Here is a 16,655-nt window from a genome sequence, read left to right as displayed (position 1 = left end):
TGCCGTGAGGCACTGCCTTCAGGCCCTATATCACGGAGGCACTCCCCTCTCCGACGCCAGAATATCCATGGGGGTATGCCAACTTTCATCGCAGCATGTAACGCGTCAGACGTACGCCGCAGGTAGGCATATGCGATGCCACCGCGGCTGCTCCTTTGCCTTCCAAGTTGGATGCGACTGGATAGGCAGCTGATTCAGCTGCATCACCGTTGCGATCTCGGCAACAAAGCACTGCCACGTACAATCTATTAAATTTACCGAGTCCTAAGCCGATCACACCCACCAGATATGTTCCGTGAGTGTTATGGAAGCGGGGGGAAGGTAGCAGTTGCTTTGGAGAGAGATGAATCATCGCAAGTCCACAAGCCTGAGCGGGAACTGCACGGTTGGATATTGGTACGCAACCGAGAATAGGATCTGGGGACACGGCGGGGACGAATGCTGCTCCGGCAAACTGCTTTACCAGGATAAAATCAAGCACGCGCACCCCGAAGGATTCGTAGCGCACGGCTGGCCGTAATATAGGCTTTCCACGCCCGTCAAGCCAAATACACCTTAGCTCACTAGAGGCGGTTTCTTGATCTTCAGCACACTTGGTTTCTCATTTCGAGACGCCTTTGATCTTCACCCAGAGAAAACAATGAAGTTCAAATATCTGCTCACTCCGCTCCTAGCCGTCGCGGCAGCTGCTGCGATAATCCCACGGCTAGGTGATTGATGTATGGATCTGCTTGTTGAAAAGCTTGCTAATATACTACTGCTCTAGACGCCGACGAGGCCGTCGCCTATCCGGCTCAGGTTGACCAATCCTGGGTGGATGCCAACACCAAGAGAGACGGTAGGTGGTACCTCTGCGCTCTATCATGTTCGTAGCATGCGCTAATACTGTCACAGCCGTCGATGCCGACGAAGCCGTTGCTTATCCAGCTCAAGTCGACCAGTCATGGGTTGATGCTCAGGTCTGAGAACGGAGCGTCATGATGGGTCGACTTCCACCGTGCAATAAGGTGTGGGGCGCTGAAGAGATAGTTATAGTTCTTACTAGTTCTTGGTCATTTTGTCGGGCCTTTTGGTTGCTAGATTCAGCGCTCATTCAATTACGTCCTTGAAGATAAGGTAACTGGACAATACGAAGTGAAACAGGGCGATCAGTGTCCCCTTCGTGGAGATCTTAGCGCTAGGCTCTTGTAGGTCGTTTCGTTTCCGGGCCACAGCGTCTGCGGTGCCCTGGGTTTGCGGGTAGGGTAGGGCTATTAGTGGCCCAGAGATGAGAAAAAGCACATCTTCCCTTCCAAGTAATGAATACTTGGAGAAAAAAAAGAAGAAAAAAAATGTTTCATTTCTTAACACAATACTCTGCGTTTATATTTACTGTGAAACCGTATGGTTGCCGGGGGCTAAAACGTCTGTCCTATCTAGCTACCACTTGATCTGCTAACTCGGCCGTATGCAAGCTTATTATTTATAAAGATTTCAGGCAAATGGGATGGTGTGGGGCACCATTTTCCAGCCCTGGATATGGGGAGGGGTAAAAAAAGTACCGGGGGGAGGAGGACTGCTAGGGCGGGACTGTAAGGGACATACCAGCCTACCTTAGGCTTCCCCTCTTCTATATAGGGTACCGAAGTTCCTAATCCATTAAGCCCACTGCACCCACCTAATTACCTTACCTTATCTTTGCCATTAGAAATGGCGCCAGATTCAAAAAAGTATCACGCCCTTCAACAGGATCCCAACGAGCGATGGAGGAATGACGAGTCTTTTCAGATTCCTTCTCCTCGACAGCGTTGGCTTAACCTTCCTTTCTTGCCGTGGATTTTCACTTTGGTGACGCTAATACTTTTGGGTATCTCGTTAATAACCAACATACTCCTCACTCGACAAATAAGGAGTGCTTCTCGGCCTCAGGAGACAGATTCCGTCTCGTACTATGGTCTGTACCAAATCTATACGCTCGTCACAGCCATTGTTGCTCAAATCTCGCAGCTGGCCTCAAGCGCACGCTTCCTATCCAGATATACCCGGACACCGAGTACACTGCGGACAATCTCAGCGTTGTGTCTCAACTTTGGGAGAAGCTCAGCGGCGACCCGGGTGTGGTAGCGCTGTCATCGGCCTACGTCAGTGAGAAACGCCTACCCCACGCTTACCGCTTTCCATGGGATGAAGACAAAGGCGTTTATCTGCTTCAGGGTTTCCACAACCTTCATTGCCTGGTATGTGTTTGTCTGCTGGTAATCCGAATTCATTCCTAGGTTTGCCCAGGGACTTACCGCATCATATTCAGCGCACCCTCTTCCGCTACATCATGTACACAGAACAGGGAGTCCCAAACCACATTGCGCTCTCCCATGCCCTGCACTGCCTGGACCAACTCCGCCAGGACGTAATCTGCAACGCTGACGACACGCCGCGGTATGCTGGATTCCAGAATCCACCGGGCACTGGAGCAGGCCAAGTCCGCATGTGCAGGGACTGGCACGCGCTAGAAGAATGGGCTCTGAAGCACACTGCCTGCTTTAAGCACGAGGACGAGGTTCCCGGTCCCATGATCGAGCGGTTCAAGTCTTGTCCAGACGGGCGGGTACTCTGGCCGACCGCAGCCGCTGTAACGCAGGTTGAGCAAGTTTAAACTGTGTGGTATGATCAATGCTGTATACTGCCGGTCTGGTCGGGGTCAGAAAGCCTGAGACCCGGTGCTGATCTTTTCTGCGGCGGGATTCAATACAACGGCGCAGATTAAACGGGGGTTCTAGATCTATATCTATAGGTATTTTGGTGATGATCTACGCTGCGTTTCAAACCGCTGATCTACCATAGAGTCCAACGCTCAATGCAGCTGACGATGCTCGACAGAACATCAGTAAAATGGTTCCGTAAGCAAATTTCATGAACGGGGCAACATGGTTAATCTGCGGTTGTAGTGTAATTAATCCCCTACACAAGATACTACCTACCTTTAAGGTACCTTAGGCACGGTACTTGCACCCTACCTAATATGGGTACCTTAGGCAGGGTTGCAATGAGTCGCAAAAACAGAAGGTGGTAATGGATAAGGGCAGTTCTGCTCAAACCAACAACAATCCCACTTCCGAGCGGGCACCAACGAGACTCACACTGACCAGGGCCGGCCCAGGTTCTGTTAAAAGCTGGACAGACCAAGGCCGTAGCCCGCCCTTCTGTGACCACATCTCGCCGCACAACATGGAGGACAAGCGAGACTTTGCAATTTCTGAGAGCACCCCGCCGATCCCTCACAGTGCCGAGAGCGGAGGAGACGGAACCGGTGTCAGCAGCGGCCATGTTGAAGCTGCACCGCGGCTGAAGGAAGACCTCTTTGCATGGCTGCAAGTCTTGGGTGCCTTCTGTCTGAACCTGAATACTTGGTCAGCGAAACCCAACCCCCCCCACCCCGGCCCCCCCGCCCAGGCACTCAGCCACAGCAATGATGGCGCAACCCGAGTTGCATGCTAATCATGACCACCAAACCGAACAGGGGCCTAATGAATGCATTTGGAGTGTTTCAGACGTTCTACCAGCTGCACTTCCTCCGGTCCCATACCGCGTCCAGCATCGCATGGATTGGCTCTACGCAAGCCTTCTTGCTGTTCCTGGTGTCTATCGTAGCCGGCCCCATCTTCGATAGAGGCTACCTTAAGTCGCTCCTGTGGACCGGCTCGGTATTGCTCGTGCTCGGCATGTTCCTTACCAGCATATCTTCCAATTATTGGCAGGTATTCCTCACCCAGGCTGTCATGTCGGGTCTCGGGTTCGGCTGTCTGTATTTGCCGGCGCCCGCTGTCGTCTCCCAGTACTTCCATGACAGCATGGCTCTAGCAAATGGCGTATCATCTACCGGCAGCGCTTTCGGTATGTGCTTATTCGTTCTTGGACCCTTTATTTTGCTCTGAAACTCAAAGACGAGTAGCTGAGACCATGGGCTAGGTGGTATCATATTTCCCATTGTCTTAACCCAAATGCAGTCGCGCATCGGTTTCGGATGGGCGGTCCGCGTGTTGGCCTTCTTCCTTCTAGTAACCTCGGTCGTAGCAGCAACGGCGATGAAATCCAGGACCCCTTCCCGAGTGCCCCGCAGCTTGGTCGACCGCTCTGCCTTCCGGGACGTGCCGTATATTCTGCTCAATCTGGGCCTCTTCTTCGGGTTCATGGGCTTGTACGTCGTCTTCAACTACATCCAGCTATTTGCGCTGGGCGAGACCAGCGTATCGTCATCGCAGGCCGACTATCTGCTGGTCACGATCAATGCGAGCTCGTTGCCTGGCCGGCTGATCCCCAGTTACTACGCCGACAAGGTTGGCTCCATCAACGTGCAGACGGCCGTTGCTCTGGCGAGTGCCGTCCTAACGTTCTGCCTGCTAGCCGTCCGGACAGCGCCAGCTATCATCGTCGTTAGCGTACTGTTTGGCTTCGCCGCTGGCGCATTCATGGGCCTGCCTGCTGCCGCCGTGGTCAACCTGAGCGCCGACAAGTCCAAAATCGGCACGCGGCTGGGTATGACGCTCGCATTTGTGGGAGTTGGTGTCCTGATCGGTAATCCGATTGCTGGCGCGATCCTTGGCACCCGTGAGAATTGGGTTGGACTGATTGTATGGGCTGGTGTACTGCTCGTAGCTTCAACCGTGAGCATGGCTGCGAGTCGGATCGCTAAGGTCGGCGTGGGCTTGACGAGAGTAATATGACTTGACGGTAACATATCGTCAGCCAACGTCATTTACACGGGCCTACTTCATCGATTGTCTACAACGGTCTGAGACTCACCCTCGATTAAGTGAGGCTGGAAGAACAGTGTCTCCCTCTGCTCTTAGGAAAAGAACTTGACTGCGATACAGTAATCCTGTTAGTAATTAGTTAAGACGGCTAGATATCTTCTCAGCCGTCCTTTTGCCCTTTCTCCCGAATCACCAATACGGCCGACCGAGCAGCCTTCTCCCGCACCGGTAACTGAAGGAATATAGAAGAATCTCAGCACGCCCCCACAGTCAGGAAGATTGTTACTGCTCAAGAGCCAGTTTCTACCTAACACCGCCAAACCTGGTACCCACCTTAGGGGTAATGGACAATTTTGCCCAGGCGAGTCCCATTCCTTTCACGCTCGTCTCAACTCTTCCCTCCTTCCGCCACAAGCCCTTCAAGTTCCTCTTCCTCGCTAGCCATCGCCGCTCCCCGCTCCCACCGCTTCCTCATCCCATCAGATAACACCTCACCAGCGTCCGCAAGCTGTCTCCTCGCTTCCAAAACTCCCGCATCCTGTCCTCGATAACAAATCTCGACCTTCCCGCCAACCTCCCCACTCCCTACCAGCTCCTTGATCCACGACAGCAAGGCGGCCAGCTTTTCCAGCTTGGCGGAATGCTCCTCTTCCCACCTCTTCACCTCCTCCCTGACGTCCTTGATCTCAATGTCCTGCTTGGCGAAGAGGCCTTGGGTGTGGAACGCCAAGATGAAAGTGGGGATTTGGGTCACCCACAGCCGAGGGAGTTCGTCAGCGAGGTGGTCCTTTTTGGAGCGAGTGTAAATGGACCGGGTTTTGAGGTCGAATACGGAGGACTGTGGGATTACCGGGCCGGTGGTGGAGATGATTTTCAGGGCGGTGTCGGGAGGAGGTGAGGCGGGGCTTGGGGAGATGGTGTTGCCGGCGAAGGACGAGGCAAGGTCATCGACATCCACCGATGGGGGTTTTGCGACCGGTGCACTCCCGGGGACGGGTGGATTCTTCTCATCGATGTACCCGTCTGCTTCGAACCGCACAAGCAGCCTCATCCCGCCAAAGGTGTAGCGCACTACGCGCTGGTGCGAGGCGGATCCCCTCACGTCGGACTCCCATGTCGTATTGGTCTCTGGAAAGGTGTGGCCGAACCCGCGGACGCCGGGGATCAGCTCTGTGGGGGAGTTCTCACGCCGGACGAGGAAGACGGTATCTCGCACTTTGTATGCGAGAATGCGGAACGGCTTGTCCTGGCCCCGGACGAAACGCAGGAGGTTTCCTAGGGTGCTTCCACAGGCGACCATGTCAACCTTGGCGGGAATGGCAGCATCTGAATTGAGAGAGGCAATCACGGCGGGCTCCATGGGATGCTTGGGATAGCGTGCCGCATTCTTGTCGCGGAAATACGAGCCGTTGTCTTCCTTGAGGCGTGAAGGGACGGTTTGGGGCGTCCAGAGGGGTGGTTTGCCTGGAGGTAATGTTATTGGATGACCGGCCGGTGAGAAGGAATGGTGCGGTTTTCATCGACTTTCCATACCTGGAACTAGGATTGTCGGCTCGGAAGCCTTGTTGTCTACCCAGTTGTACGATGTGACTATTTGGACATGGCGAATCTTGGCCGTGTCTGCAAATTCCCTTGCTTGACCTGCGAGGTCCCCCATCTGAAGCGTTCGAAGAACATCACCGAGGGGAGGGGGAGGCGACGGCGTGGTGGATTCTTCCACACGGTGTGCAGTTCCGTCCCGAGTCCGTTTGTTATACCACGGCCGAGACGTTGGTGGCCGGTTGGATGACATGCTAATGGCCGGGGCCAGACTAGATGTATTTAAACCGAATACGTTTAGATGTGGAGGTATCTCGGCGAGTTGGGGGTACCGCGCGTTACCCGGTTGTCTAAAGAATTTGATGAAAAGGCAAAAGCAACTAGAGAAACATTCAGTTATAATTATCCATCGTGGTTGAGTCGCCCTTGCGTGGCCTCTCTGGTGAGGCCTACTGCGACCCCGCTGGCCGGGATGCCTTGTGCGTTACACAGCAGTGAGATATGTGTGGTCCAGCCCAGAAGCATTTGTAGTTGATTGTAGTTTCATGTTTCTTTGGGCAAATGGCGGGTCAGGCTCTAACCCGCAGATACCAGGGCGAACGGTTGGCTCTCGGAATACCACGAACATGCATGATCACCATCAGTCAGAGAATTTGTGAAACGGGAGACGTGGGCGTCGACTCTGGCGAGGTGTGTTTGCATGAATTCATCTCCGCAAATCTGTTGCAATTGGACAATCTGTGCTGAGGCCCGACGCTCGACGGTGATTGCAAGGCGCCGCTATCTGATTTGGCAAGTTGCAGCGCGGCCTAGGCTTGATTCGTCGGCGGACAAATGAGCCTTGGAAAGCTACTGTACGGTAGGTAGGGTGAAGTGATTACCCACCACCTTAGGTAAGGTACCTACCTACCTTACCTACGTTCCCATCAGCACCGGCTGGGCCAGTTGATTACCAACTGTGTCGAGGTTTAAGCACATCGCAATGTTGTATAGGTAATTAACCTATGCCCTCAACTTCCAGGATGAGTTCGCTTTCCCCGACTCTTGGGATCTGTCTTGTAGAAGGTACCCCTTGCAGTGGAATTCTTCGTTCTTCTTCCGCCTTTTTCATCCTTACGATTGTTATCTGTTATCTCTTTAATATCTCTTACGATCTCCTTATCCGTTTCTCTTTATTGGTCATTGACCTCGGTATCATTGCCAGCAGAGATTTCGCTGGGACGCGGTGTGCAAACGAGATTGACGAGCAGCTGGATCGACGAAGACCATGACCGAGTCTAACGGTGCATTGGAATACTAGGCATGTCAATTCTACTATCAAGGACCTCCCGTGATTAACAGTCCATTTCTGTTTATCCCTGGAAACCCGTTGGGTGTGCGAATCAGCGAATGGAGTCCTGTGTATGCTATTCGTTGGTTGCTCGTGTTTGTATGTAAAGACCTACCTATTCTAGCTTTGGTTTGTCTCTAACGGTTTATTTCATCAGCAGCGGTTGCAACGGGATGAACGGTTAATGGTTCGGGGCCTCAGAGAGGCTGGGCCCGGCTTGCTGTGTTTGCAGGTGCCGGGCGACTCAGAGCCACGAGTGCGCGTTTGGATCTCAGCCCAGTGCACAACGGTAGGTAAGGTACCTTCTTGTCCTTCCCTTGTTGCGCGCTGCAGCCCAAAACCCCAGCCACAGACATCTACGTCTAATTTCATTCGTATGGGGTTGTTTTACGGCGGCCAAGTCTCAGGCAGCTGCTGCACATTTATGCGCTGAGGCCTACAGCCATGCTGTGATTCGCTGACAGTGTCAGCGTTTGCTGTTGAGTAACCCGGGGCTTCCCGGGCTGGTATCGGGGTCATACAACGGCGCCCGGCCGCATAAGGCATCTTATGGACGGTAGGGATAAGGATGGTCTCCATACAAATGGTGACTTCCGCCGTCAGTGACTGACAAGTGACCCCTCGAATTGTAGCTTCTGCACACGTAACTGCAGTGCTTTACTTTTGCAAACAATCATCAGGAAGCTGAAGAGCTTCGAGTCACATCCACCATCTGACGTCCTGCGGAATCAAGAATGGCATCGATGCAGGACCCTTCTCGCAGGGCTGGTCGTCTTCGAGGCTTGTTCAAAGAGACCATTGCCGGCAACCGTCCTGTCCGGACTCCTCAGAACGCCCAGTTGTTCATGGAGGCCATTAGGGCCCAACCATCCCCCACCCAATGTGTCGAGATGCTGGTCTCCAGCGCATCTGGCCTCGATGCCGTCAGAGACGCAATTCGCGCCGACGTCTCCAACTCATTCCTTCTCTCACACACCCTCCCATTCTTGCGATACCTAGCGGACCCCGGTGTGAAGGCTCTTGTCGACGGTCAACTTCTTGGGCGGGTGCTCTTTGTTATTGCCAACCCGCCAACCGTGTTGAACAACCTCGTCAGTCTGTTCAACGCCCGCCAGATTCCGGACCACGGCCTCTACGCTTTTGCGTGGCTGGCGCTCGAGCTCATCTCGCTTCCTCCGGGTACCAAGTTGGACGTGACCGGTCTCGTCAAATCCGTTTCCGATAGCCACCAGTTCTTGAAATCTCAAGATCATGCAACCCGCGAATTGGGGTACAAGCTCCAGAAGGTGGTCCGGATCCGGTGTTCTGGCGAGCCGGGTGGCGATTCCGCCGGGCCTGGAGGCCGTCATGACAACGACTTTAGCGACTTCCGCCGCGTCCGCATCTATCCGACGACTGACGAGTTTCTTTCCACGCAGGTGCCCTTCTACCAGACAGCTCAGGAAATCGTCGACACCACCGAGGAGATGCGGCCCAGGGCCCATCTCGACAATCAATTCAGGATGCTGAGAGAAGACATGCTGGCCGAACTCCGTGAAGACATTCAAGTTGCCGCCGGAAGCAAAAAGGGAAAACGGACGTCGCTGGTTTTGGGCGGACTCGTCCCTTTCGGGATTGACATCGGTGACGAGACAACGGGGAGGTACAAAAAGTGCACTCTCCTGGTCCATTGCTATGTTGGCCTCCCCTTCCTCCGGAATCTGCAGCCTTCCACCAGGAAAAAGTATCTGCAAGACCAACCGAACTTATTAAAGCACCAGTCGTTTGGCGTCCTCTGCCGCGGCAAAGAAATCTTCGGTTTCGCCTTTGTTGACCGCGATGTCGACAACCTTGCCAAGTCCCCCCCAATCGTTTCTCTTCAGTTTACCGATGACCATGGCCTACGAAGCGCCCTCCTCGCTCTCACTCTTTGGGGGAAAGAATCTGTCCAGTTCATCTTGGTGGGAACCCCGGTCTTTGCTTACGAGCCTGTCTTGTTGGGCTTGCAACGGATAACCGATGTGCCCCTCCTCGACCTTCTAGTCAACCCCACCAGTGCCTCGATCGCTGAGTTTGAGGTACCACCAATGCTACGGTCTCTTGTTGCCAAACTCGAACGCGCCGGCCGGAGTGTTGGGGCTTCGGGCGTTGTACCACTGGAGACAACGTCGGGACGCAAAGTCGAGGTTGACGAGTCCCAGCTTGCTGCTCTACTCCTCGCCCTGGGAAGCCAAGTGAGCCTGGTACAAGGACCTCCAGGTAATACAGCCTCATACCTTGTTCTCTTTTGCGCTGCGCAAGCTCTAACGTCATAATTAAGGCACCGGAAAGTCCTTCATTGGAGCGCAAATCGCTCGTTGCCTCTTCGCGGCCGGTCTACGAATCCTAGTGCTCAGCTACACCAATCACGCCCTGGACCAATTTATGGGGGACTTGCTCAAGGCTGGTATCCCGGGTTCATCAATGGTCCGTATCGGCTCCAAGAGCAAATGCACTCCCACAACCATTCCTCTCCTCTTATCGGAACAAAAAGGACAGTACCGTCGCTCCCGAGATGCTTGGAACATAATCAACGAGCTGAAGCTCAATACCGCAGAAGCAGGGCAGAGACTCAAGGAGGCCTTTCAGACCTACATCGCCATGTCAATTAAATGGGATGACATTTCGGAGCACTTGGAATTTTCTAACGACGGCACACAGTTCTTCGACGCGCTTCGAGTTCCCACCGACAACAGCGGTTGGGCACGTGCAGGTAAACGAGGGAAGGAAGTTGGCCCCGACTATCTCTATCAGAGATGGATCAAGGGCGAGGGTCCCGGTATCTTTGAGAAGGACATTCCCGCGAATGCCAGAGCCGTATGGGATATGCCACGCGCCGCGCGACAGGAGCATGTTCAGAAATGGCTCAAATCCTTAGCCGAGGAGCAGTTGGGGGACATCCAAGCCCTTAGTCGTGAGGTCGATGATCTGCAAGGGAAGATCGAGGTTCAATTCGGCGAGTCAGATGCTCAGATCCTTCTTCAAAAGAAGATCATCGGCTGCACCACCACTGGCGCAGCCAAATACGCTCGCTTGATTCGAGCGGCCAAACCAGACGTTATCCTGGTCGAGGAAGCTGGAGAGATTCTGGAAAGTCACATACTGACGGCTCTGGCGGCGACGGTTAAGCAACTGGTCATGATCGGTGACCACAAGCAACTTCGTCCCAAGATCAACAACTACGCCCTCTCCGTGGAGAAAGGCGACGGGTTTGACCTGAACCGCTCCCTCTTTGAGCGTCTGATCAATCAAGGAGCGCGCCATGCGACACTACACAAGCAACACCGGATGGTCCCCGAGATATCTGTATTTGCCCGGAGACTCACATATCCTGACTTGCTCGATAGCCCCAAAACCCGTGGGCGGCCTCATATCCACGGCCTTCAGGACCGCGTTGTATTCGTGAACCATGGGAAACAGGAGGACTCGGATAATCAGCTTCGGGATCGCCGGGATCCGGGAATGAAAGAGAGCAAGAAGAACACGTTCGAGGCGGAGATGGTCTTACGCTGCGTCAAGTACTTCGGCCAGCAAGGCTATGCACCAGATCAAATCGTGGTCTTGACTCCATACTTGGGCCAGCTTCGCGTCCTAAAGGATCTCTTAAGCAAGAACAAGCACGATCCCACACTGAGCGAGATGGACAAGGCTGAGATGATCCGGGCGGGCTTGATAAGCGAAGCTGCTGCAAAGCTTGACAAGAAAACCCTGCGCATATCAACAATAGGTCTGACTTTCCCCTTTTTCCTTCTCTTTCTTTTCTTGGGGACCGTGCTGGCCGTAATCATGCTAACAATTTTGCTACAGACAACTACCAAGGCGAAGAGAGTGACATCGTGATTGTGTCTCTGACCCGTAGCAACGAGTCTGGGGATATCGGCTTTATGTCCGCCCCCGAGCGACTCAATGTCCTCATCACGCGAGCCCGCAATTGCATCGTCCTAATCGGCAATATGGACACTTTCATGAGAAGCAAAAAGGGGAAATCTACTTGGCATCCATTTTTCGATCTGCTAAAGGACCGCGGTCACCTCTACGATGGTCTTCCGGTCAAGTGCGGCAAGCACCCTGAAAAGACGGCATTGCTCAAAGAGCCGATTGACTTTGACAAGTCATGCCCAGATGGCGGATGCACTGAGCCATGGTGTGTACAATTTCAGCACTTTTGAGCAGCGCGAGACATTGGCTAACTCCACCCCGCAGTGAAATGCCGCTGAAATGCGGTGTGCACAAGTGTAGATCGCGCTGCCACCGTGTAGTCAATCACAGCCGGACCGAGTGTAACCAACTTGTCGACAAGCTATGCGACCGGCAGCACAGAACAAAGGTCCGCTGTGGCAAGCAAAGGGACGGCTGTCTGAAGTGCATCCAAGAGGACAAGGAAATGGAACGCAAAGCCAAGCGTGACCTACAGCTCGAGGAAGAACGGCGCTGCAGGGAGGAAGAGTACACCCGCAAGCTTCGAGAGATTCAGGATGAGCTTGAACACCAACGCCGCATCAACAAGTACAAAACCGACGAGGAACTTCGGAAAAAGACTCTCCAAGAGCATCGCTCGGAACTTGCCGCCTTGAAAGAAGCCGAGGCGAAACTGACGGAGCGGAACCGACTAAGAGCGCAGCAGGCTGCCCAAGCAGCGGAGAAGGCCCAAGCCAAGGCGTCACAACGGGCAAAAGAAGCAGCAGGCAGCGCGACGGCCCACGAGTCTGTATTTGACGACGCCAAGGCAGACTGGGAGTTCCAGAAACAGTACGAAAACGCGCAGAGCAAGCCGATGGATGAGTTGATGAAGATGATTGGGTTAGAGGACGTTAAGCAAGCGTTCCTGACTCTCAAATCCAAAGTCGACACTGCGTTGCGGCAGAATATCTCCATGGCGTCCGAGCGGTTCAGTTGCTCAATGTTGGGAAATCCAGGAACTGGTCCGTGTCCCGCTCTTCTCTCATCATCTTTCAAGCCAAAGCAGGGCTAACTCTTCCATAGGTAAAACCACCGTGGCTCGTTTGTACGCCCAGTTCCTTACGGAGCTGTGCGTGATCCCCGGTTCTTGCTTCAAAGAAACCACCGGGGCAGGGCTAGCGAACATGGGGGTCTCGGGTTGCAAAAAGATCCTCGACGAGATCCTCAACAGCGGGGGGGGTGTGTTGTTCATCGATGAGGCTTATCAGCTGACTTCCGGCAACAACCCAGGCGGCGGGGGTGTGCTGGACTATTTGCTCGCCGAGGTTGAGAACCTTAGGGGCAAGGTCGCATTTGTCCTCGCCGGATACAACAAACAGATGGAAAGCTTCTTCGCTCATAATCCAGGACTTCCCAGCCGCTTCCCTGTTGAAATGGGCTTTGCGGATTATACAGACGACGAGCTCCTCCGGATTCTTGAGCTGAAGATCAACAAGAAGTACAACAATGCGATGGACTGTGAGGATGGGCTAAAGGGCTTGTATTGCCGCATCGTTTCCCGACGGATTGGACGAGGCCGCGGAAAAGAGGGCTTCGGCAATGCGCGATCAGTTGAGAACGCCCTGGACATCATCTCCAGGAGACAAGCGGACCGGATCCGACGAGCGCGGAAGAGTGGATCCAGGCCAGACGATCTATTTTTCACCAAGGAGGACCTGATCGGCCCGGAGCCAGCCGAGGCACTCACAAAATGCAACGCTTGGAAGAAGTTGCAAGGCATGATTGGTCTTGGTGCCGTCAAGGAAGCCGTTCGGTCCCTCGTCGACAGCATCCAGCAGAACTACCTTCGGGAACTCGCGGAGGAGCCGCCGATCCAATACACATTGAACAAAGTCTTTCTTGGAAATCCTGGTACAGGCAAGACTACGGTGGCGAAACTGTACGGAGAGATCCTGGTGTCTCTCGGATTGTTGTCAAAAGGGGAAGGTAAGCTTCACCAGCAAATATCCGGTTTCCTTTTTTTTTTTTTTTTTTTTTTTTCTTTTTCCGTGTACTGACGTGTTCATAGTGGTCGTGAAGAACCCGTCCGACTTTGTTGGTGCGGCATTGGGCCAGTCAGAGCAGCAAACAAAGGGCATCCTCGCGGCAACGGTGGGGAAGGTTCTCGTCATTGATGAAGCTTACGGGCTCTACGGCGGCGGTCAGGGATCGGGTTCGGACATATACAAAACGGCCGTGATTGATACGATTGTGGCGGAAGTGCAAAGCGTGCCGGGCGATGACCGGTGCGTGCTCTTGCTCGGGTACAAGGACCAGATGGAGAGGATGTTCCAGAACGTCAACCCCGGATTGAGCCGTCGCTTTCCCATCGCCTCTGGGTTCACCTTTGACGATCTTTCCGATGTGGAGCTCCGCCAGATCTTGGATCTCAAGCTCAAAGATCAAGTATATCAGGCTACTGACCAGGGAATCGGCGTGGCAATGGAGATGTTGAAGCGGGCTCGCAACCGACCCAACTTTGGAAACGCAGGAGAAATCGACATTCTCCTCAATGATGCCAAGGCCCGCCATCAATTGCGGTTCTCAAAACAACAGGCAAAGTCCGCCAGCTTGCTGGAAGCGGCAGACTTTGATGAGAACTTTGACCGAGCCGAGAGGTCAGAATCCAACATTCGGGAATTGTTCGAGGGAACCGTCGGCTGTGAGGAAACCGTGTCACTGCTCGAAGGCTACCAAGACACGGTGCGCACGCTAAAGGTTCTGGACATGGACCCAAAGGAGAACATCCCTTTCAACTTCTTGTTCCGTGGCCCTCCCGGCACGGGCAAGACGACAACGGCCAAGAAGATGGGCAAGGTCTTTTACGACATGGGCTTCCTCGCGACCGCCGAGGTGGTCGAGTGCTCCGCGACGGACTTGATCGGTCAGTACGTCGGACACACCGGGCCGAAGGTGCAACAGCTTCTGGATAAAGCCCTTGGCAGAGTGCTCTTTATCGACGAGGCCTACCGTCTGGCTGAGGGACATTTCGCCAAGGAAGCCATGGACGAGCTGGTCGACTCGGTGACCAAGGGTAGGTACTTTAAGAAGCTGATCATCATTCTGGCTGGGTACGAAGCCGACATCAACCGCCTGATGTCTGTCAACTCGGGCTTGACCTCGCGTTTCCCGGCCGTGATTAACTTCCGGGCACTCACGGCGGAAGAATGTGTGTCTTTGATGGGTAGTCTGTTGCAGAAGCAGCAGGAGGTGCTGAAGGCCAAGGCTATAGAGCTGGACCTTACTTGCCTGGAGGAACCAACGGCGCAGTTCGGGCGGACCTTGGTGACCGAGTTCGAAAAGTTGATCGCACAAGAAAGCTGGGCCAGTGCGCGTGACGTCCAGTGCCTGGCCAAGGGAATCTTTAACACGATTCTCAAGGATAAAGGAGGTCTTGGCAGGGGTCGTCTTGCGCTCACCGAGGGTAGTATTATCGAGGAACTCCACGCCATGTGGAGCGAACGTGAGTCCCGCGCCAACTCTGCCAAATCTCCGCTACTAGATCTCCTTGGCGTCCCAAAGCAGCAGTTTCCACCACCGGAATCCCCATCAGCACCTCCTAGTGTCGCTACCAGAGCCCCCACATCTCAAACCCGGATTCAAGAGGAGCCAGATGAAGTGGGCGAGACTCCCGAGCCCCCTCGCGAGACCGCAGCTCAGCTCGATACCGCAGCTCAGCTCGATACCGCAGCTCAGCTCGATACCGCAGCTCAGCTCGATACCGGCTACGGCTCAGGCTATGCTCAACGTGACGTTGGTGTGAGTGAAGAGGTTTGGGAGCAGTTACAGCGAGACCGGCGGGCCGAAGAGGAGCGCGAGGAAGAGTATCGGCGGCTGGAAGAGGCGGCCCGAAAAGCGACGGCGGCGGCTAGGGAGAAGATTATTACGCGTTTGTTGGAGGAGAAGAGGCGGAGGGAGAGAGAAGAAGCAATGAAGAAAAGGTTGAAAGAAATGGGTGTGTGTCCGATGGGATATAACTGGATCAAACAACAAGGTGGCTATCGGTGTGCTGGCGGGTCGCATTGGATGAGCGATGGGCAATTGGGGTTGTGAAGCTCGAGTGTCCAGCTTAGAAGTTGCTGATAGTAGATGCCTGTGACAATCATGTCTTTTTGTCGTACTAGGTCGGTGAGAGTGTTAACGTATACTACGAGCCGACGTCGGGATTTAAGGGCAGCATCGTTAGGGGGTTAGCTGAACAGAGGCAAATCTTTGACCACCCCTTTATGCCTCAATCTTGCCTCTCACCATCAATGCACCACAGTTTTTGTAACACGGCACAGTTCCTCAGTATAAGATAGACTAGAGAGACTCCATTTGTTACGTTACTCTCCGATTCCCCAGGATAGACCGGCGCCAAATAAAGAGCACTTAGTCCATACGACCGATGTATTGTCATGGGGGAAGGGCTGGCCTGCCAAATTATTATCCTCCCATGCACGCAATGTGATACTACAGCCCGGGTGGGCGCAGATCATCTATAGGGAATCCGTCCCGGATCCGTATCCCCGAGGCGTGTCACCGGCACCTGGTTCATAAGTTAAGCCCTCTTGTGATCTCACGCCATTAAGGTATGGGCTGGCCTTGCAGTTCTGGAGACGCGTGGTATTCGCTCAGTTCGGCGGCCCCGCCGCCATCCGGCATCGAGCCTGGCACATCCTGCGGAATGTCGGCTACGATATGCAGCGCCTTCTTTCCGTTGGTGGCCCGGCCCCCGTTGCCTAATCCTTGAACTCATTAAAGTTAACGGAGGCGTAGTAGGTATTGGCAGGACATGTTGGTCCCCGGAGAGTGGGGCTAATAACAGTGGCTGAAATGTGCACCTGTCTGGCCGCCGAATAGCTGGTAGGTACTGGCTGTTTTGGTGGCAATGACAAAGAATGGACCCGGCCCGTATGAATCGAGGTTAGGGATCAATGTCCCAATGCCGTACGCGGGCAATTCATCGTGATGATGGCTGCCTTTGCCAGGCAATGGCGGCTGCCCTATGTTACGGTGGCTTTTTTGTGTAGAAAATGGAAGTGCAGGGATCAGGGAGCCCCGGAATCGCTGAGCGCATCAAGCCGTTAGGGCGAGGCCTAATGAGCCTGCAGACACCA

At 54.0% G+C, this 16,655-nt stretch overlaps 5 protein-coding genes across 5 annotated transcripts; 4 read left to right on the top strand and 1 right to left on the bottom strand.

The window, feature by feature from the left end:
• Window positions 1-640: 640 nt before the first annotated feature.
• MFIFM68171_02836 (uncharacterized protein) lies at window positions 641-965 on the top strand (the record flags this gene model as incomplete). The annotated part of the gene is made up of 3 exons (XM_071058258.1): window positions 641-710; window positions 767-838; window positions 895-965. 3 exons carry the CDS (start codon window positions 641-643, stop codon window positions 963-965), a joined length of 213 nt encoding a protein of 70 aa, XP_070914359.1.
• Window positions 966-1,689: 724 nt separating this feature from the next.
• Window positions 1,690-2,632, top strand: MFIFM68171_02835 (uncharacterized protein; the record flags this gene model as incomplete). Its single annotated transcript, XM_071058257.1, has 3 exons — window positions 1,690-1,933; window positions 1,987-2,216; window positions 2,288-2,632. The coding sequence occupies 3 exons, from the start codon at window positions 1,690-1,692 to the stop codon at window positions 2,630-2,632; spliced, it is 819 nt and encodes a 272-aa protein (XP_070914358.1).
• A 572-nt stretch (window positions 2,633-3,204) lies between these two features.
• Window positions 3,205-4,700, top strand: MFIFM68171_02834 (uncharacterized protein; the record flags this gene model as incomplete). Its single annotated transcript, XM_071058256.1, has 3 exons — window positions 3,205-3,386; window positions 3,497-3,870; window positions 3,946-4,700. The coding sequence occupies 3 exons, from the start codon at window positions 3,205-3,207 to the stop codon at window positions 4,698-4,700; spliced, it is 1,311 nt and encodes a 436-aa protein (XP_070914357.1).
• A 418-nt stretch (window positions 4,701-5,118) lies between these two features.
• MFIFM68171_02833 (uncharacterized protein) lies at window positions 5,119-6,522 on the bottom strand (the record flags this gene model as incomplete). The annotated part of the gene is made up of 2 exons (XM_071058255.1): window positions 5,119-6,194; window positions 6,264-6,522. The coding sequence occupies 2 exons, from the start codon at window positions 6,520-6,522 to the stop codon at window positions 5,119-5,121; spliced, it is 1,335 nt and encodes a 444-aa protein (XP_070914356.1).
• Window positions 6,523-8,333: 1,811 nt separating this feature from the next.
• On the top strand, window positions 8,334-15,609 carry MFIFM68171_02832 (uncharacterized protein; the record flags this gene model as incomplete). Its single annotated transcript, XM_071058254.1, has 6 exons — window positions 8,334-9,837; window positions 9,899-11,344; window positions 11,425-11,761; window positions 11,821-12,539; window positions 12,601-13,503; window positions 13,586-15,609. The coding sequence occupies 6 exons, from the start codon at window positions 8,334-8,336 to the stop codon at window positions 15,607-15,609; spliced, it is 6,933 nt and encodes a 2,310-aa protein (XP_070914355.1).
• Between the last annotated feature and the right edge of the window lie 1,046 nt (window positions 15,610-16,655).

This window comes from Madurella fahalii, assembly GCF_045866475.1.
Source record: "Madurella fahalii IFM 68171 DNA, scaffold_2, whole genome shotgun sequence".
NCBI classification, from domain to species: domain Eukaryota; kingdom Fungi; phylum Ascomycota; class Sordariomycetes; order Sordariales; genus Madurella; species Madurella fahalii.
The sequence above is the reverse complement of the archived record's forward strand: the minus strand, read 5'-3'. Positions and strand labels throughout refer to the sequence as shown.